The sequence below is a fragment of the Apus apus genome, chromosome 1 (genome assembly GCF_020740795.1).
Source record: "Apus apus isolate bApuApu2 chromosome 1, bApuApu2.pri.cur, whole genome shotgun sequence".
NCBI classification, from domain to species: Eukaryota; Metazoa; Chordata; class Aves; order Apodiformes; family Apodidae; genus Apus; species Apus apus.
This window is the reverse complement of record NC_067282.1, coordinates 153421435-153442867: the sequence shown is the minus strand read 5'-3', so window position 1 is coordinate 153442867 and position 21433 is coordinate 153421435. Positions and strand designations below refer to the sequence as shown.

Sequence of the window (21433 nt, the reverse complement as noted above, 5' to 3'; positions counted from 1 at the left end):
ACAGCATCCTGCTGCCTACCTGCATGCTGCTTTCTCAGCTTTCCTGAGGCTCATCTCTAGGGTCCTTGCAAACCATCACACTCAGACACCTGCTGCAGCCCTCTGGGGCCCTCATTCCCCACTCGGTCTGCGTGAGGAAGTTGAGCAAACAGGCTTAGGAAGATAAGCTGCCTGATCACATCACTAAGTGCTCAATAGCCAGAGAGAACAAACAGGCTCATGGAGGGAAATACGTGGCTTTTTCCAACTATTTTTTCAGCCAATATTTTTTTTTTTTTTTTAATTTTGTTGTTGTGTTTTGTTTTTTTAATTACCTCTTTGCTCCGCTCATCCAAGATCTCCACAAATTTTGCCGGAAACCAACCTATAAAGAATGGACAAAGAAGAGAGTCTGACCCTGAGAAACCACTAACACAGACAAGACCAGAGAAGGTCACCAGTGGAAGGTGAGAATAAATCAGAGTTCACAGGGTCCCACTCCAGAGACGGAAGTGAGCAGCCCCAAAATCACAAGAATTAAGGCGACTGCACGAGGAAGCCAGTTACAGAACCCTGGCCACAAGCAGCAGAGATGACAGGCACCAAACCACCTGGTGCCAGGAGGATGGAACCTAAACTTGCTGTTTGCAAGAGGTGACCAGGTAGCTGCACCACTGCTCTTACACCCTGCTTTAACATTTCCCTTCCCCCTCCCACCCCAGCAGATGCTCCAGGTAACTGGCAGAGCCTCTGCTGCAGATGTGCCAGAGCAGCTGCTGCAGATGAATGGGTGCTCTACATCCAGCCCCACTCTCCCCAGTGCAACACATCCTGGTCTCACCTCTCAGTCCATTCAGCTCTCCCACCCAACAGTGCTCATCCTTCTGGGAAATGATCTGAAAAACAGGGAGTGGAAAATGCTGGTTGAAGAGAGGGCAGTGCCAGGAGGGCTACAGCTGCCTGGCTGTGTGTGCAGTGAGGAACTGCTTTCTTCTCAACTGTTTTGCCAATGTTCTCTTCTCACGTGGCTCAGGGTCTTCAAGGCCAAAAAGCTACTGCAAACATGTTACCCTTGTTTTCTCAATTTCAGATGAGATGCCCATAGCTAAACCACAAATGGATGCTTCCATAGTCTTACCACAGCTTATTGCACATTGTTAAACCAGGACCCATGTCAGTCCCAATGAACCTTTTGCTCAGCTGCATGGCAGCCAGCCAGGAAAGGGACTTGGTGGTTGCATTGAGAATGACCTACAAGACAACACCTACAGGAACATACTGCCTCATCCCCCGGCAGCTCCCAGGAACACCAACCACTTCCCTTGGACTCCTGACTGGGCTCTAGGGCTCTAAGCTGATCTCCTCCCTTCTTTCCCTGCAGAAGAGGCAGTGCAGCATCCCAAACCAGTTGGGTCTGTGTGGTCCTGCCCGGGTTCCTGTGCGAGGCTGACACACCGTAATGATGTCATTCTTGCGGAAGCCCAGCTCGTCATCGTCGTGGCGCTCAAAGTCCAGCAGCGCCTTGGCTCGTCGCCGCCGGTTGCGGGAACAGGCCACATAGTTCTCATGGTCCCTCTGGTGGCTTTCCATGCTGTAGTCTGGAGTCAGATCCTAGCACGAATGTGGATGAAGAGCAGAGGAATGAAAAGCAACAGGTGACTCCCAGCTGATCTGCCAAAGCTTGCATGCCCCTGTTCCCAAACCTTTTCCCGCTTCTAGCAGGCAGACAACTTCCCAGTGCACCCCTCCTCCACCAGGGATGGGCTGAGCAACCCTCATCCTCCACCCGTTACACCTGGCATGTTCTTTCTTGAGCCCACACTCTAGGAGCATTTGAACAGCCCTCTCCTGTGGTGGACACTCAGCATTCATGGAGTGAACGCACAGCAGTGCAGATCCAGCTGTTCCCACTCACAATGCTGCAGTTCTTGGGATCCACACACTGGAAGTGCCGTGCCACCTGGAGAATGGCCTCACGCAGGTCAGCCACCAACTCCGTCTGCTTGATGTTCTTGGCTTTCAGTGCCTCCAGATCATCATCACCTGGGGGAAGCCACACAGCCAGAGGGAAGATGAGGAAAGGAAAACAAGTATGAAGTATTTGTTTGTTAACATTAGAAATCATTGATTCTGCAGAAAAAAAACAAACACAAACAAACCCGGACGTTAGAAGTGCCTACACTAAGGCAGGCAACTTACTGCCAATCTATTCAATAATGTAAATAACCAGCACCAATTTGACTGTCTCAGAATTTAAGGAGCATGTCTTTCAAACCACATGTGGAACTGGAAGATGACATCTTTGATCGGTCTGGACAACTCAGTATCCTAAGGTGCTGCGTACTGCTTTAGAGCAGTGTGTAGGCAGTACATAGACAGCTGAATGGTGTGACACAAAACTAGGGAACTTTCAAAAATTCTCTTCAATTGAAATTCTCTTGAAACTGAAGCAGCTTTTGGTTGAACTACTTCTGGTTTTCATATAGCTCATGGGCTGAGAGCATCTTCTTCACTGACTCTTAAGATCTGGAAAACCAAGACAGCAGACTTCCCTGTGTCAGTCTAGAAGTCGGAGCCACAAGAGAAAAGCCACCATCTACTTAAGACCTTGAACTCTGCAAGAGCCAGATTTCAAAGGTTTTGTATGTATAGAAATGTTCATAAATAAGTACAAGGTAGAAGTTACCAAAGCATCTTTCAACTGTCACTGATTCTCCTAGGAGTTTTGACAGGCTAGCTGTTAATTTATGCAGAAAGATACCCAATGGAATGAATTCTTTAGGCCTTTAATGCATCCAAATGCCTTAAAAATTGGGTACATGATGTTCAGGAACAATGAATCATTTGCTTCTTTTTCTAAAAAAAAAATAAATCAGTTTGTTTTAAATGCAAAGTATGTTTTTGCTCTCTCTATAATATGCTGAAGATGTGATGGCTTGATTAACAAAATCAACATCCAAAACACTGTATTTTTCACTGAACTCTGATTTTTATACAAATGCAGTGTTTATGCAAGACCCAAGTAGATCATTAGCCAGCAAATTAGTACTCAATATGAATTAAGTGTGGCCAGAGATATACAGCTGCTGCAACAGATATGGACACATGAAACTTCTGCTTATTGAAGCGATTAACAGTATATTTTAATCACGAGTGATCCTAATTAAAAAGACCAAAACTTTAAGAAGATAAATAAAGACACAAAATTAGATTTAAAATTATTTTTATAATTGTTTTCTATTTGCTAAATTAAATCAGACACACAGGGAAAAATGAACTTTGGTTCTGGACTAGAGACATTGTAGGACACACACACTTCCAGTCCACGCAACGAAAATTAACAAAATCTCTTCCTCAATGGGCAGGGATAGGAAACAGAAGTCTATTTTCTTACAAGAAGCATGTAAGGAGTGTCACTACAGATTCCCAGATAATCCATGTTGCTAAAACAGAATGTGGCTAAAGAAGCAGCTACTCAACCACAGCCACACTAGCTCTGTGGGCTGCCCTCATCACTACTGATTCTTTCTGTCATCATTCAGTCCCTTCTGGCCAAAATACTGTGCTGCTACCTCTGTATTCAGATCAATCCCACCCAAACACAAGCAGGAGACGAGGGAAGCAAGTTCCACGTCCTCCCACCTTAGAATATACATGATGCAGAGGAAAGCAAGTGGGGTTTCCACCAGATCCCCCTCACTGCACCCAACAAGCCTGCATGTACATTTCCAAACCAGGCAACCACATTGGATTGGCCACATGTGAGTGGGCTCTATTTTGAGCCCACAGAGACTGACTAGCTGGATAGTTGTGCAGAAGAGGACTAGTTCTCCTACATTTCCTTGGTGCAGTCCCCATCCAATGGGAAAAGGGCAACATGCACATCTTCTGCCAAACTACCTTTCCCTGTTTCTTCTTTCTATTACTTCATTAGAAATCTGGTCCAGCTCCTTCAATCTCAGCTAGGGAAAGTGCTGGCCTACCTGATCTAGCCTGGGATAGAGTCTGCCTTTGAGCAGGAGAGGTTGGTCTACAGACACCTACAGGTCCCTTCCTAACAGTGCTCCTGTGATTCTGGGACTCCTGTCCAAGTTACTGCTAAATCTGCATTCACTCTAAGGAAGAAGAATTAAGTTCTGGCTAAGTTCTTACTCTCACCCCGACACGGGCCATGCACCAGCTCTACACAGGCAGCGGACTTTACACTTAAGGCTGGTTGACACTTCCCAGTATAAGGTGATTTTATCACATCCAAGCTTTCCTTCCTCTCACTCGGGCAGAAATTTTCCCTTCTGGTCACTTGCAGCAGGGTAACAACTTCTCTATTTTAAGCAATGTTTTAATTACTAAGAATAATATTAGGTAAAAACCATGACAATCACTGTACAGAAACCCCAGTAAAATAAGAAAACACCAACGACCATCTCAGTTCTCCCACTGATACAGTTCAAAGCTTGAACTTAAAATTTACCCTAGTGTGTGGGTGTAACTCATTATCACCTTCATAAAGCTACTCAAACTTGGCCAAGGAGACACAACCAGGACGAATTTGGCAGCCAAATGCCCTGCTGGTTCAGTCTGTACTGACTGTACTATAACATTACATACAAGAGGTCTGAGCTTAGGTTGCACAAGCAACTTTCCTGTGTTTCTTCACTTCTTCATGCTTGACTTCACAGCTTCATTGCTCTTGTACCAATGTTCTTTTAAATGTAATGCTGTATGTGCTTGTAGCAAGCCTTTGACAATAAATCAACTTCCTGGAGAAAACCAGAAAAGCTCTCCTCTGAAAAGACCAGTAAAACCCAGTTTTAAATTTATTCAGCTCATTTCAACCACAACAGGAACAGTGTTTGAACCCCATAAATTCAGTATGTTGTCTTCCTCTGGAAAAACAATTTCTGTGGTGAAATGTGGCAATTTTAAGCAAGCTAACTAGTTGCAAGGAAGGTGATGACAGCTTACAATAGAATGGGCTATTATGGGGTCACAGAAGCAATTTACTTTTAAACACATGCAAAACCTATTCTGTCTGTGTGCTTTCTGGACATATGTTGGCTTAGCTCCTAAGTGAAAAAAATTAAGACTGAAAAATTTTCACAATATCTCACTCTCAGAGTAAGTAATGGGGAACATCAGGGATGTTTGCATTTATACATTTTGATGGACACACTGGACCATCCTCCCCTGTCACAGATCTTCAGAAATGTTCCTGAACTGAGCAGGGGAAGATCAGGACAGTACAGCACCGAGTCTGTCAACTGGATACGGTCTGCCAGAAGATGTCTATGACCTGTTGGTCAGTGCAAGAAGGACACTACAGCTGGGCTGAGCTGCAGCCTGCAGTTAGTCACCATATAAGGACTACCTTTCTAACCTAAAATTCACTTTCTGAGCTCAGATCAAAGCAAGCAATTAGAAAACTGCACTTTTTCCCTCTCATCCTTCAGTTCTGTCTCTATTCTCTCCTCTTCCTCTGTTCTAGCATTTCCCTGCTTTGCTCACTCCCCTCCCTCCTAGGCTGCTATATCCATCAACACCACATGGAAGGCACAGAACTGCTCTTACCAAAAAGCAAAGAGGTGATGCCAGATTTCCTGCGCTGAGTCCTGCGCCGCACAATCTGAGGGAGGGGAAGGAGAGAGAACAAAATGCACACGTTAGGACAGAGTTTCAAAATAAATCAATCCTCACAGGTCAGTCTGAGCAAGGGGTCCTCACAGCTACCACTGGAAGGGACAGGAAAGTCAACTAACCATTTTGGACAGGATTTTGTTCTAGTTCTAACACAATGAATCAGCTCTACTGCTTCCTCTGCTCCATGTGCAATGGGTTATTTACAGCTCAATTATTTTGAAAGCACAATAGAAGTTCAAGAATCAAGCATGATTTGAGTGAATAATTTTAGTTTCAATTCTCCTTGTTGCCAAAGGCAGTTCTACATGTAATTACATATAAATTTTTAAGTGGATGCCTATTACTTTTTAGAATTGCAGGAGTGTCTTGTGATTAGTGCACAGACAAGCATCAAGAATCTATCTTCTACATAGGCTTCACAAACAGGAGCTACTACATCCACAGATGCAGACTGCAGTCCAAAATTAAACACAAGTGCATTTTTCATTCAGCTCCTCAAAGGCTGCTGCTGTTTTCTAATTCAACCTTCCAGAGTTACTTTAGTGTATTGGTTTCTTACTAATGGATTAACTCCCATTCCTACCCTGCAAACTCAAAGGAAATTCTGCCAAAAGCATCTGTTCTTTCTTTTCGTTTCCATTAATAAAATGCACTTTCCATCATAACTCTCATTAATGATAATTACAATCAACATCACCTGGGGTTTTATCAAGCAGGACAGATCTGGCAGGATTTCATCTGTACAGACCTCCCCCTCACTTCCCAATAAATTCTCTCCACTGAATGACACAGTCATCCTGATGCCAAAATCCTCTCAGACAGGAGGTCCTCTTGCTGACAAACAGCAATTGAGGAAACACATTCAGGAATGGTAAAAATGGAGCAGCAGAGGCAGGTGGGACTCTGTGCACCCACCTTGGATAAATTGTTGACAGTGGTGCTGGAGTTGAGCAGCTGCCCTTGGTCAGCAATGAGGTAGGCCAAGTGTTTCCGACGCTGGGTCTCCACTGCCACATCTGTCAGGGAGCCAGCCACACGCATGGCCTCCTGCAGCAGCACATCTGCATCTTCCATCTGACTTGGGATGTCCGAAAGCGTGTTGAAGATGGAGGCAGAGTTCTCAGACTGGATTAGCTCATCCTCCTGCAATGATGCAGTCATTTTGCCACACAGAACACAGCAGCTATGCTCTTGAGGCTGCTACATACAATTCCACATTCAGCGTACAGCCTGGGCAGGTACAACTAGACAATTCCATAAAAAACTTTAGCAGGAAAAGTCCAAGCTACCTTTGGGAACGGAACAGCATCTTTTACTGCACTGAGATCTCCCCCCAAAATTCTAGCTGGCATGTTTCTGAAGCACAGCATTCATCATTTAAATAAAGCCAAATCAGCAAGAAAAGACAACAATGAAGCTATTCTGTACCCACCAGCAGGACTGGACACAGCAGGGATCCTGCTAGGGAGAAGGGAATGGGAGCTGCTCAGTTTCACGCACTACAGAGTGCCTACCATGTCAAACTGTGCTCCACCTTCCCCTTACTCCCAGCAGGCTCATCTTTACCCTTCACATGGCAAGCTGAACTACAGAGTTATTTTTCATCTAATAAGGAAAAGATCAGGCTGGTTAAATATAAGTCAGCCAAATGAAATGTACTCAGCACATTGGTGTCTCTTGGAGCATTCAACAGTGCCATCAAAGGCTCCCCAGATGACCACAACCTCAGCCTTATATCTCTGCTCATAAATGGTGCAAAATCAAGAGGTATCTTTCTTTAGGTAAGGTGGCTCCCTCAGGATGGCATCTATTGTTAATAGAAGGGGACAGCTGACAGGGTTTAATTAGGAGAAGGAAATGAGGCAAGCAGGGGAAACAGCAATCCCTGATTCTTACAAAGTGCCTGGAAAAGTCTTCACAGCCTCCAGTACTGAAGAAGGCAGGAAGTCATCTTCCCTACCACACTCCTGACCCACAAAGAGGAAGTTGATAATAAAAAGCCTTCTTGCCCCTAAAACTCAGAATGAGGCACTGATGTACTATAATAAAAGAGGAAGGGGAGGTGGGAATTACCTTCAAACTGAGCATGCCCAAAGTGAGCTGGAACAGCACCAAAGAGCCCTGGTAGAAGAAGAGGTCCCAAATACGCAGCAGCAGCTTGATGTGGACAACACTGGCAAAAGAGGTGAGGAACCAGTGCAAGGTGATCAAGGAGAGCTCTGTGAATAGAGATATGGAAAAGAGTCACTGTATAAGTCAGCCAGCCAGTGAAGATGGACTCTCCTAAGTGCTGTCCTTCCAGCTTCAAGATGACCATGCACTGCCTCCAGGGCCAGGAGGTTTGCTCCTAGCCCTGCTGCTCTCCTTTTTTGAAATGAGAACAATAATCTTAGCCTGCATGTCACCCTTGCAAGAAGAGCTATGGTTTCTAGGGCACACTTTTACCAATGTCATGCTCTTGGAGCAACTTGTCCAGGCGAGGCAAGTACTGCACAATGAGCTGTCGCAGGACCCGCTGGTCTGTCTGCACACCCATCAAGGTGGTGCTGAAGTAGGAGGCAGGAACTAGTTCCTCAATAATCGCACACATCATCCAGAAGGCATCTTCCTCTTCCAAGAAGAGCAGCAGAGAAGCAGCCACCTAGGATTTTGAAGGAAGAACAACTGCGTGTCATAGGAGGCAAAGAACTCTTTCCCCACTTCCTGACATGGAGAGCTGGGCCAGTGTCTAGGTGATCAACTTCTTCCTTCCTCTGCTGTGGCTCTCCTGCAGTCTCCCCCTGAAGGGATTTCTCCTCAGTGTAACGCCTGTCCCTCCCCAACAGATGGACCAAATTCTTCCACAACTTTGGATGCATGGTGCTACTCTGCTCTCCCTTCCCTAGGAAAAACATTCCATGGGGAAAGATTTCCTTGCAGCTCATCTGGAGGCCACAGTGTCTGGCAGCACCGCCTCAAGTCACTTGCCCCAGCACAGCCACCACAGGCAAAACGACCCCTATGGCAAAGACACTCTGAAACAGCTTACCATGCCAGTGCCTTGGCAATATCCAATCTCTGGGTAGAGCCAGGCAAGTCCCCGTAGTATCCTGCGTAGCCGTGGCACCCCGATACTGTTCATGTTGGAGAAGCAGGCGTTGCTGGGCATCGTGCGGAGCAAGTCCTTTTCAATCTGCAAGACAGCCGTAAGCAACAACAGGGTCAGCCAGTGCATCTGAACAACTGCCTTCTCTCTGCACTTCCCCATGGCCTCAGGGAACTCGGCTTCCCCACAGTCCTGCCCAAGTCCTTAGTGCCAAAGAAGATGGCCCTGTCCTAGCCCCTGGGGTCAGTTCAACAGCCTTCACTGACACGTGGGAAAATGCCAGTGCAGATGGTGACTTGGTGTCTCCCAAGAAATGCTTGTCTAAATTCAACCCCAGGCTTCATCTCTGAGAATAGCAGGCATACTGGTTGGGAATTTCATCTGCTTGGATTTCAAGCAAGGCGTCTCAACTAACATATCGCAGGAAGAAACCAACAATCCGGCCACATCTGTAACAGGAGACTTGGAGGTGAACAGCCCACAGATCTCCCTTGGGCAGAGTTGTTCCTCCTTTCAGCCATTTTTAACTCGGCTTCTTAGTGAGAGGTGAACATGTGCAGAGCTCTCTTTTCTTTTGCCATGGCCTTTGCCTCCTCCCACAAAAGGTGAGAGGAAGAGGGAAAACACCCTGTAGCAGTTTTGCTGGTGGTAAGACATATTTAAGGAAACAAAGACAGTCTCTGGAAGCAACTGCTACCACCTCGCCAGAGGTGCACCCATCATCAGCCTTTGACCCTTCACTTGTCACAGTATGTATCAGGATGTTTGCCAAGATGAAATGGCAGCACTGTTTTCTAGCCTGCAGGTAGCATGGGTCCAACCTCTTCCCTGCTGTGCTAGGAAGGAGGGGAGCTGCACAGTTGCTATTCCAACAAAAGAGAAATATGTCCAACAGGATTAAGCTTTAGCAGGATTCAACAACACATGCCCTCTCAACTGCTTTCCTGCAGGTGTTAGGCAGAAACTCCTTCCTCCTCATGCAGCAAATCTTGCCCTTCTCCCCACTCCCTTGTGCCCAGTCAGCACTAGGCAGTACCTCCTACCTGTTTGGCAGCAATGGTTTCATCATTAGAGCTGTTTTTCACAATATCCCGATACGACATCTCTGAATTCCTCTTCTTTTGCAAGGCCCCGGACAGGCGCATCCACAGCTGGGGGGACAGGGTGGAGAGAAAAGAGTCACTAAAACAGCCACAGAAAGCCATAATTTGGCACCTTCTCAACCAAGCGAAGGCAGTCTCACTCCACTGTCTCTTACTCCAGTTAGGAGAGCCTGCCCAGAACAGGCAGCACTCTCACCTGTGGCCTCATGCTGTGCGGGATGCCAGCTAGCACCAGGGAGCGTAGCTTGTCTGAATGTGGTAGGGTGACCTCAATTTTGTCCCAGGTGAGGTCACCCACGTCATGGTTGTGTGTGAATTCCAGATGAGCCTGCCACTTCAGCCTCTGCTGTGGCTCCTCTGTCAGTGGGACCCCCAGAAGCTTGCTGGAGTTTGGCTCAGCACCATCTGCCTCATCAAAAGGAGGAGAATGAAATGGAGACAAGTGAAAAAGGGAACAGGAGAGAGAATAAACATAGGGAATGGTGGGAAGTAGGAAGGCCATCTGAAGCAAGCACATCAAAAACATTCACCTCTTCCAGCCAGAGAATGTAAAGGCAAAGCTTGGTTTCTAACTGTCTTTGACATGCAGCAAATTTTATGGTCATAAGCAAAAGGCACTGGGGCCTTGAGAGCTAAGAAGTTGTCAGCAGGCTTTTAGTCTCTACTTACTCATGATTTAGGGCAGAGGGTGGCTGGAATTAAACAAGATCCCTGCAGCAGTCATCCTGCTGGGTTTTGTATGGATCTGTTAGTCAGGCTGACAAAAGCATAGCAAGCCTCAGGACGTGGCAAGCAGAAGCTATATGCTCATGCAAGTAATGAGGTGCAAAATGTTAACTTTGGGGATATTTAATCACCAAGAAGGCTTTAATAAGGACACTTCCACATTCAAAATGAGAAAGCACCTTAACCTGAGGCTGGCTTTCTAAAATAGATACTTCAGTACAAGCACACATTTTGACGTAAGGGACTCTGTCTTTCATCATCTAACACATCCCAACAATATAGTCGAAATCTTTCTGCTGATTTTATAATGCACACATCTATCAAAGGTTCTGGCTGAGATAAAACACTGTGTCCTGTCCTCATCTCCAGGTCATTGCTTCAGAGAAGATTCTCTATGACCCAAAGTGCTTCAGGGCACACAGGCGAATAACTTCTGCCCTTGCACTGTATGTCTTGAGCCCTGAAAACATCCTTTCGGAGCACATGAAGCAATTCCTACACCCCCCCCCACTCCTTTCTCTTCCTCTTTGCAAAGGCAGCCAGCTGTTGTATTTCAATGCCTAGCTGCAACAGTCTCCACACCTCCTTCTATCTGGTTGTCTGTCTCTGTATCTTGTAGAAAAACTAAGATGTAGGTTCTGGCCCTACAGTTTGCCAAGGTTCTGGGATGGGTAGAACACATACTGCTGCCACTTGCCTTGTCTGCAAGTTTTTCAGCAGACAGCACATCTCACTGTGCCTGCTATCAGTGCTACTGAATAAGGTAGAGGCCTCACTGTGAGCTGGGAAAGTTGCCCTTCCGCGCCCAGCATGCATCTGCTAATGGAAATGGTAACTTCTTCTTAACTTTTCTCTCTCTTACCCAAGCCACAAGCATAAGGGGATGGAAATTACTCTGCTGCACAGTCTATGCTCCAGACTCCCATAAGGCCAGTGGGTCTAATGCACTTGATGACAATGGGAGGATACAGAAAGATGACAACAAGTGGGTAGACAAGATCTAACACAGAACAGCTGCAAAGTCACCCTGCCATACTTGGAAACATGGGAAGGGCGGGATGCAGGACACAATGGAAGGGGAGGGATGGAACTGTCTTTACCTTCCTTGTCAACTCGAAAACCAAACTCATCGTAGTGGAACTCTGGCTGCTCAATGGATTCTTCTTTCTGGGAGATGTAAGGAAGGAGAACAGACACTTTCAATAGTTCAGCACTGAACAACTGAACAGAGACATGTGGACATTACCCCATCCCACCACTGTCTGCACTGTGCCCTCTGATCCACTAGACTCAACCTTTTGTTTTCAATGCCTCCCTCCACAATTCCCAGCTGGGGAGGTGCTCCTGCTATTCCCATTTAGACTTCCATTCCCATGAAGTTGTGCCTTCACACCTGAACACATTTTCCCAGCAATCCTTTTTCCAGCAAGGCTTGAGCACAGCATTACATCAAGATCAGAACTTCCCACTCAGTGGGGCACCCATCTCTCCTCATGGACTGAGGAATCCACACACACCAGCTAAAGTAGTGTCTACTGTCTGCATCTCTAATACACATCAGGCTTCTGTTACCTCTGCACAGACACTGCAAATACAGCTCCCTCCATTTCCTGCCTGTTGCTTTCAGATTTCTCTGAAAGATAGCAGGCAAAACTGGGATTTGTGCCTGTGAAGCAAACCCAAATTACAGGCCAAAGGAAATTAAGGTCCATGACCCAGATCTCAACTTTCCTTACCTGTGCTTGTGGTTGGCATTGGGATGTACACACTGGAGGTTATAAACAGGGTTTTTTCAAGGAGTGCAAGCCTACAAATACCTCCCCTTTCCTGCAAGCCCACCTGCCCTGCCTGTGGGGTCTTGCAAGCATTGCACCCAGGCAGCACCCAAGAAACGTGCTCCTAGCATAGCTGCACAGTAAGCTTCAACCTGCTTCTCTGGGCTCAGCTGCCTTCAGCAAACACTGTGGGTAAGTTACAAAATTCCATGGCTGTTTCCTTCCTTCCAGCTCTGCCCACCTGGTGACAAGTCTTGAGGCTAACATTTCCTGCCATGCACAAGCCACCCAGAGTAGCTTGATGGTGACAGACTCCCTGAGGATGTCAACATTTTTACAGTGGAGCAATAGTTGCAAAACAGCAGGGCAATAACTCACTCAAGTTTCTTTGTGCTCTGCAAGATCCTCTTGCAAGAGCTAGGACGCAGCCACAAAACACATGAAGTTTAAGTAGCAAACAAGCATCTACAACCAAACCACTGGAGGAAGAGGACATCTCTCCCTTCTTTTCCCTGTGGCTTTCAGAGATCACCAGAAATCACTTTTGTGCAGAGCCAGAGAACACCCCCTCCCTGCTCCACACTGTACCTGTGTGTATTTTGCGAGGATGTCCTGAGGCCAAATGCTGGGAGTGAGTGCTGAGAAGGGACCCCCAGCAGAGGGAGTGTGGTGGCCTAAACAGAAAGATCAACATACAGCAATGAACACTTGGAAGGACAAACTTGAAAAATGCACACTTGATACAGACTGTTCCAGCAAAAAAAGGACTCTGTGTTTGTCACTACTGCCTCCCTAGACATTGAGGCAGCTCCCACTTCATGAGGGAAGGAAGTAATTTCAGATAGTTTTGTCCCTTATCATCAAGCAAAAGAAGCAGAAAGATCAAATGGAGTTCCTTCTAAGAAATAAACTTTTAGGGAAGAGAAATAGTTCCATGGCATCATGTGATTTTTCTTCTACTTGGAAAAGCTGTGTGGTCAGTGCCAAGCTAAAGGAACCACTACAAAAAATTATTATGGGGAGGTAAATCCTTCCTACAGAGTCACTGACCCCAGCACCAGCAGCAGTCCAGGGTTCCCTGAAACTTTGCCACCCAGGCACCAAAATGGGAAATCAGAGGCCTCAGCAAGATGTTCCCTTTACTGCAGAAGGGCTGGGACACTTTTGCCCCCCCCACTGCAAGGTTGTCAGATCATACATAACGTGCTACAGCAGTGAAAGTATGCTTACTGTCATGGTCCTTTGTGCTCAAGGTAAGCACCTTCCCAGTCTCAGGCAGCGTCCCACTGAACAGCTTCCTTTGCAACAATAGCAGATGTCACATTTTGCAATTTAAGCAGTTAAGCACACCCAGGCCTTCTGCTGCACACATCAGTGACAACAAGTTTTACTTGGCTCTGCAGTATGGTCTCCCTCAGGGTTATATGCCCTGAAATAACCAGCTGGACTGGGAAGGAGGGTGTACATGAAAATATGGGGTGGGACAGTGGGCCACTGTAAGAGGGACAGGCTAGAGATTTTGTAGCTCACAGTTGAACTTCAGTAATACTACAGCCTTCTGCCTGGACTAGAGCTACCATTTAACAGCAAAATTCTCTCAGGTCATAAGCAAACCACCTACTTTGGTGCAAGTCTTGAGAGAACAGAACCAAGCAAATCTTATGAAAAATGGGGAAGGCAGGCTACATTTCAACCTCCTTCTTCCCCTGTGTTCAATGGCTGAAGCAGCTTCAGCAGACTTCAGCACAGGGTAAACAAAGGAACTGAGTTCACCCTGAGTGAAAAGGCAGCTGGGTCACAAAGACTGGAGAAGTCTCTTCTCCCTCAATCTGAGCAGACAGCAGGTTCATGTAAGTAATGGCTCTTGGTACCAGTTAACTTTATTTTCCTAAGCTGCAGCTGAAGTAAGAACATGCAACCAAACAAGAAGGAATTGTGTCCATTTTTATCTGCTCACCTGACATTGCGCTAGGTGAGGCTGAGTTGCAGAGGCTGTCAGCAGGTCCAGAAATGTTGTTCTCAGAGGTGAGAGGTCACTATCCTATTATAAAAAAAAAAATAATAAAAAAATGCAATGAGAGAATTCAGTTAGCATCTGAAAATGTGGTGCGGGACAAACAGAATCCTCACACAACTTCCCCACAGGAAAATTAAATTCCAGAGACTGGAATTTCCTTTGGTTTTCATAACTATCCATCAGCTAGAAAGAACACATTGTCATTTACCAAATTCCTTGTGGCAGTGACAGCATTGCTGAAGACTTGTCAAAAATCAAGTCAACTGTCAGCACCTTTTCCATCACATATTGTGAGTCCTGTATTTAATTATTAACATTCAAAAACCCACACCACACCAGTTCATCATTCTCTGAATGCACTGTCCATGGAGAAGGGACTGGAATGGTGAAAAAGGCATACGGAGGTGTCATTAGATGGAGTAACTCTGAAAAATATTTCAGAGGTTGCATCACAAGAGCAAAGTGGAAAAGGCTGTGGAAAAGTTTCTGACAATGATTTTCTGTGATGAACTGGACTAGGATATGAACAGCATGCAATAGAGTACTTCTGAAATGAGCAGGGAGCCTGGCTCCTCTAAACTAAACATGGGGATACAGCTCAGACAATGAAACAGCTCACATAGCTCCTCTCCTTATTTTGCTGATACCAGTTCACAGCAGATTTTTATAGGGGTTTTCCAGGACAACTGTGAAATAGTTCAGTAATCAGAGAGAGGCGTTTTGAACTTTAAGATCAACCTTGTAACCTTGTATGGAAGACAGCAAGAACCACATCTACCAAGCAGATAAAGCCAGTGCTGGGATATATCAGTCACTTCCACTTACTTGGGAAAAGAACCTGGGAGAAACTAAGATTTGCACATTTGGGGTGGATTTTCCAGCTTCCTCTTTTCAGTAAATCTACTTATGACTGGAAACCACTAAAACAAGGAACCCCAGGGATTCATCCAGCAGGCTGTGTCCAAGTTCTTTATAGTGCTCAATAGTACAAGGTTATATTGCTTTTGTATCTCAACGAGCTTTCCAGTGAGCACTTGCCACTTGGAAGTGGCTTGCTACAGCACTCCAAGATAAGCAAAAGCATAAAAAGCATCTGTGAGAACACAAATGATAAGGCCTCTTCTTCCCAGATTTAAACAGTTCACTGCATGAGAAAGGCTGGTGTGGATGAGCAGACACCCTGATCTTCTCACACAAACCCTCTGGGCAAAAAAAACCCAAACAAACAAGAAAAAGTTCAGCTTTTGTTTCTGAGAGGTAACATACTTCACACAATGGCTAATTGCCAAGAGTTCCATAAAAGCTTTTCTACCTTCCCATCACTCTAGCCCTGTATGTTCTCTTAGCACCAACTTTTTCCTCACTAGCTGAAGACATAACAAGAACTACAAAATGAGCACCTGCAGACAGGAATGGACATAGTATGCTCACCAAGCAGGCAAATCTGCTGACAATTCTTATTCCTCTTTCGACATCACTGTGAGTGTATTTTGATGATTTTTTTTTTCTAGGCTTGTCACTGCCCTGCGACCACAGCTGCTCTGTTCCTGAGCCTGCAACACATCCTTTCCTCTGTCTTCTCTCAGGCCAGTTAACTCCGTTTCCAATGACTGTTATTAGGAATGCAGTCACTGTTTCAGCCACATGGCATGCCTGCCATGCTGTGCACTGAATCTGTGCTCAGTGCCTCAGGCTTGTGAGTAAGGATCCTCCTTGGTCATTATTAACCTTCATTGCATGCACAATCACTGCTCAGCCCAACCTGCTGTGAAGGAGCCAGGCCAGTGTGTTATGCACATAGATGAGAAAAGACCCCATAACAAGGGAATTAGCCACGGTGCTTTGGAAGCAGGGCAGGAGAGTGCTGAGGCTGAAAGTCCCTCCTTGACATAGGACAGGTGTAGCAGAGGGGAACACCTTACTTTGTCCACGTCACTGCATGCTGGCCTCCGCCGCCTTGCTGGAGATCACTCCCCTGCCTGCTGCCGGCCCTTCCGTGTCCCTGACATAAGAGCACTGCACTTGGTGGGCAGGTTTTTCCTGCTCCTGGTTCCTATAGAAACCTTTCTGCAAGCACCCATCTGGGACTGGGCTCAGAGGCTGACCTTGCTGCTGGCACTGGGGTGTGTGGAAGGGCAAGGGTGGCGAGTGTGAATCATACTAACAGAAGGCTCCTATTACAGCATAAGGAGGCCTGGGGACTGCCCACCAAGCAAGGTGTCTCCAGGAGAAGGTGCAGAGGGTACTGCACCAGACCTGTAGGTCTTCATCACCCTGCTTTATCCCCACTCCCTGTCTGTCTCCAGAATCCAGGGGGCAGCATCACAGGAACTGGGAGGAAGGTTTCCTGAGACAGCCAGGCACCACTCCATGCAAGCCAGGAGGGGGATATCCTGGCATAAAGGATCAATATAGTAAGTTGTTTCCTTTGGCTGAGAGATATAAACCTAAAGTAATTCTCAAATTATCCTGGCCAGGAGACAGCAAGTAATGAAAGAGGTTCCCATGAAGCCTGAGAAACTGCATATGTGAAATTGCTACAGCTCCCTTAGCTGTATTATTTGCACAGTACACACTTCTGTAAAAAAGCAACAGTAAGGGATACAAAGGATCCAACAAATACTGCTGGCACCTCCAAAACCCTCAGAACTCTAAAACTAAACCCAGTTTTCACCCACATGCATTAAGAAGCACCTCACGTTTGAAGGCAATTTAAGTTTCCTGTATGAAACAGCTTTGGTCACACAATGGATAGTGTTCACACTTTGAAACAAACATACTTGTTAAAATGCAAAGAGCACTTCTTATTTGCAGTTTTACTTTCTGAGTTCAGACTCTTGCACAAACTACATCACCACTGAATCCAGCCTGCTACAAGACAGCTGGGATGACAGTGTCTGTCCCTGAAAAAGAAGGCTGCAAGGGAAGCAGCAGGCAGTATCAGGTACAGCCCTTTGAAGCACTCCAGCTGCAACACCTTTGTTGGAGTTGCAAACACACACCACACAGGATTATATCCAATTAGTTTCTTTTCCAGTGTAGGTGTCCTTTAGAAACTGATGTTTGCAAAAGAGACCTGCAAATTTACTTCCCCTTGGCAGTATCAAGCCTCCTCTGGATGCACTTTCTCTTCCAAACAGCTGTGACATGAGAGATTTCAATTACTTGCTTTCTTGCAAACACCAGATAACAATCTCCTGCTGCCAGTGTTTTACTTGCTTGGCCTCTTTTGCCATGTGATCTCCACTTAAGCCTGCTGTGGTACTGCCTGGATGTGCTAGGCATGAAATTATGCTGTCAGGAGCCTCTCAGTAGGATCTTTATTTTGGGGCAAAACCTCCTTTCCAGGACTGTTCTTCCCCTGCTGATTTTAGTAGCAACAACAAAAAAATAAGAATCCACTATAAAGCCACCAAAAAAGCAACATACCTCTAGCAGATAGACTGTGCAGAAGATGAATATTTTACAAAGCAATGTTCTTGTATGCTGAAAACATCACAACTAGTAAGTATGTAGAAGACATCGGTGAACATCAGAAAGACAAGATCAAGCGTAACAATTCTTTCTGGAACGATTTTTATCCACTGTCATAGGAACAGCATATACAACACTTCCTTAAACAATGAACTAGCATGGGGAAAAACTCTGCTTTCCATTATGATTACTTTGAACATGAAACAATATCGCATACAATACATCCCACTGCCACCTCTGGAATGTCAGCTGATTTCCACAGCTCTATTCTCTTCCTTTATTACAGGAAAAAAAAATGTTTTGGAAGTGAGAAAAGCAATTGCAAAGCCACGGTACTCATCTAGAGGCCCTGCCATTAGCTGTAGTTCTAGGAGCCTCTTCCAGCTCAGCTTATAAAACCCCAAGAGAATTGCAGTTAATTTAATCTAGACCTACTCTTCCTCTCTCAAAAATCAGACAAAAAACCTGCACTGAATTGGGAAGTTCATTGCTATCCTCTCTCAACTGCAAAGCTTTGTCTTCCTAATTAAAATCCTGGCCTGCCCAATGAAATCCTCAGGGGAGCTCTCAGCAGGAAGCCCTTCACCTTCCCTTCCCCCACCGGTTTCTCCCTCAGGTCAGGTAACGACATATCCTGGAGCTGCAAATGCCATTAGTCCCACGAGTCAATATTTGCTTTGCACGTATCCAGTCAGAAGAAAACTTCAGCTTCACGAACAAGGACCTAAGTGAAAAAAGCACAGCCACACACATGACCAAGACCATTTCTGCCCCTTGCACCCCTGACAACCTGGCTTTGTAAGTGATGCAGAATCCCACACAGGCACTGACATACACTGACTCCTGGTTAATGAGCTAAAATGGTGTTGGTGAACCTGGGCCATTCCAGGAACCACCTGTTCGAGGCTTACAAACCATGACCAGCCTCATGCTGCTTTTGGTGATGAGCAACACACCACAGATGCAGGAAGGAGGCGCTGAGGTAGCCTTCATGCTTGCTTTCTACCACATGACTTGGAATAAAAAGTTGAGGGACTTTAACTGCCCACTTTCTTGCAGCAGAGAAACTGCATCAGAGATAAAAGCCTATGGCAGGTGTAGAAAGGGGGATGTGAGACCTGGAGAGCAGCAAAGGCAAGGGCTGTGACAGCCTTGCAGAGCCAGGTGGGCAGGCAGGATGGCAGCCTGCTGGCAGCATCATGTCACTGACTGCAGAGGTATCACTCAGGCCTCCAGTGCTGCCCAGTCACCAACTGGGACCACACACTGACAGCAGGAGTGTGGCAGGGCAAAGTGCCTCCTCCCAATTGTCCTGGGGCACCGTTAGAGTGACACATAACAGAGACAACAAAAAGCAAACTTTGTTTGTAGACTCCTGGCCACACTGGAAATGTATTCCATGCAGCAATCTAACTAAAAGGTACAAAAGGCCTGCTCCCTGCACTGATGGGTATCCAGCAAGTCTGTTTTCTGTAACGACAGAGACAGCCCCCACTGGAGCAGAAGGTGTTGAGCCATTTCCAGCTTATACAACAGGAATAGAACAAGTAACTTACAGTTGCAAATCCATCTCATCTCCATTTTGAAAATAAGGATGTGAAAAAGCAGAATCCTGGTTCCTACTGCTTATGCATTGGACAGACAGACCACAGCTGGACTTCCTGATTGTAGCTCCATGTGTCAAGCTTACCTTTAAAAAAAACCCTACACAACACTTATTTATGTCAAATGCAGATATCCTACATATCCAGATATATATTCTTTTCAAACCAGAGTTGCCTTTTATTTATCTGGCTTCAAAGCAGACAGCTGATCCTTCAGACTGGAAAAGGCTAAAGCTCTTCTAAAATCTGGAGATAACAAAGGCTTCCCCCATGTGGCTCATGAAAAAAACAACAAACCAGAACCAAACTTAGTAGTGGCTCTGCTGATTCCCTGTGTTGCTAACACAAGTGACCACACTTTGAGCCCTAGGAAAGCAGAGGGTGTCTATCCTTACACAGCAGACACCGGGACCCTGCTGAGCACAAACTGCGCTGCTGTGGAGAACCTCTTGTTTGCCAAGGACCCTTGGGATCAGAGAAGCAAGACTTTTCTCTTTCCTGGTGCTTGAGTGGTTAGGGGATATGTGATGGGAATATAGACTGCTCCACCCATCTCACACAGCGGGGGTTACAATAGATGGAGCTCTGGAACAACAGATATATATATATTTAATCCGTATTGAATGAGGATGCATAAAAAAGGCCATGATACAAACTAGCAAGATGTCCACTCTTACTGCACAGCAAAATTCTCCTTACTTCCAACACAGAGGGGAGAAAGCCCATGTGTGTCTAAAGGCAGGTCTGCAATCACTCTGGTCTTTGAAGTTTAAAAGTGATTCCACATTAAACACTGGTAGGCAAATATAATCCAAAGGTTTCTGGTTCGTGTCTAGGGGAACCCCAAACATTTCCTCCATGAAAGTTAATTACTGCACAATAAATGGACACTTGCACCCAAATAAGCCTGGAGCAGGACCAGAGCACTTCTGCATAACTCTGCAGAAACTTATTTTCTCCAAAACTCTGAAGAAGTGGTTTTTATCATCTGGTCCATGAACTTCTGCAAGTCTGCTAACCACTTATAAAATGTCTGCGGAAGGTAATGGCCAACTGTCCAGTTTCACTTGCTATACAAAAGTTTGAAAGAAAATATTTCTGTTAGAGATGCAGGGTTATACCAATTGAAGAAAGGTTGAAAGACACTGCTGACAGTTATTTAAAGACAGTTATTATGGTGTCTTTCACATGACACTCCTACCCTAAGCAGTGACAAATGGTGCCATCAGAGGCTCTTTCCATCACCTCCAGAGCCAGCCCTGCAGGCTCATCCCCAGGTTAAAGCTTGATTCTCAAGCTGGTCTTATCCTAGTGTACCCAATGACAAAGGAACAACAGCCTGAAAAATGGCTCTTCCTTGATAGGGCCTTTGATGGATTGGCAAAGCTTTAGCTGTCAGGCTTTGCCATTCTCTTGGTGAGGCACAAGAACCAATAGATTCAGATCACTCTCTGTTGTATTATTACTTGCTCAAGTATTAGCAAAAAACCTGTCAGATTCACCTAGCAGGAACCTAAGCAGGTCTTGTGTAATTTGGCTACAGAAAACAGCTTTTAAAGGAAAGCACATCCCAAAGCACTCAAGATCTTTCTCCTTCAGGGCTCTGTCTTTCCAGAACTCAACTTTCTGAAGAGGCTAGTAACACCCAAAACACCTCTCAGGACTGTTTGCAAAGCTCTTAACTAACACATCATGTTAACACTACTTAAATCCTGCTCCTGCAGAAACGTATTGGCACAGTTCAACTCAGAGAAAAGAAGAAAAAATATACAGAAAAAATATACAGTTAACTTCAGTAACAAAACAAGACAAACCCACCAATATTTCCTGTTTCTGAGAATCAGGAAGATTTGTTCTGCAGGACAAAAGGGTTGTCAGGTTATGGACATTTTCCCTTATTTCTGAATCATCATGTACCTCCCAGCCAAGAAATAATGCACTGACTGGGCAGTGACAACTATTTTTGTGGTCATACTAATACCACTATGCTAATCTTCTTTTCTCCTATCTCATAATGTGTTTTCATTTCTCCT

The 21433-nt window shown here is 45.6% G+C and overlaps 1 protein-coding gene across 1 annotated transcript in view; it reads right to left on the bottom strand.

Annotated features, from left to right (window-relative positions):
* The window catches only part of SGSM3 (small G protein signaling modulator 3), a 30073-nt gene that overhangs the window by 5697 nt on the left and 2943 nt on the right, over positions 1–21433 (bottom strand). The window contains exons 3-16 of the mRNA XM_051638512.1: positions 14263–14346; positions 12894–12979; positions 11631–11697; positions 10001–10209; positions 9745–9852; positions 8645–8788; positions 8062–8257; positions 7690–7835; positions 6532–6759; positions 5548–5602; positions 1895–2022; positions 1435–1590; positions 821–875; positions 315–364 (exon numbers count right to left, since the gene is read on the bottom strand). Of these exons, the coding sequence (XP_051494472.1) occupies positions 315–364; positions 821–875; positions 1435–1590; positions 1895–2022; positions 5548–5602; positions 6532–6759; positions 7690–7835; positions 8062–8257; positions 8645–8788; positions 9745–9852; positions 10001–10209; positions 11631–11697; positions 12894–12979; positions 14263–14269 (1635 nt within the window). The 5' untranslated portion in view covers positions 14270–14346. The remainder of the gene's footprint in view (positions 1–314; positions 365–820; positions 876–1434; positions 1591–1894; positions 2023–5547; positions 5603–6531; positions 6760–7689; positions 7836–8061; positions 8258–8644; positions 8789–9744; positions 9853–10000; positions 10210–11630; positions 11698–12893; positions 12980–14262; positions 14347–21433) is intronic.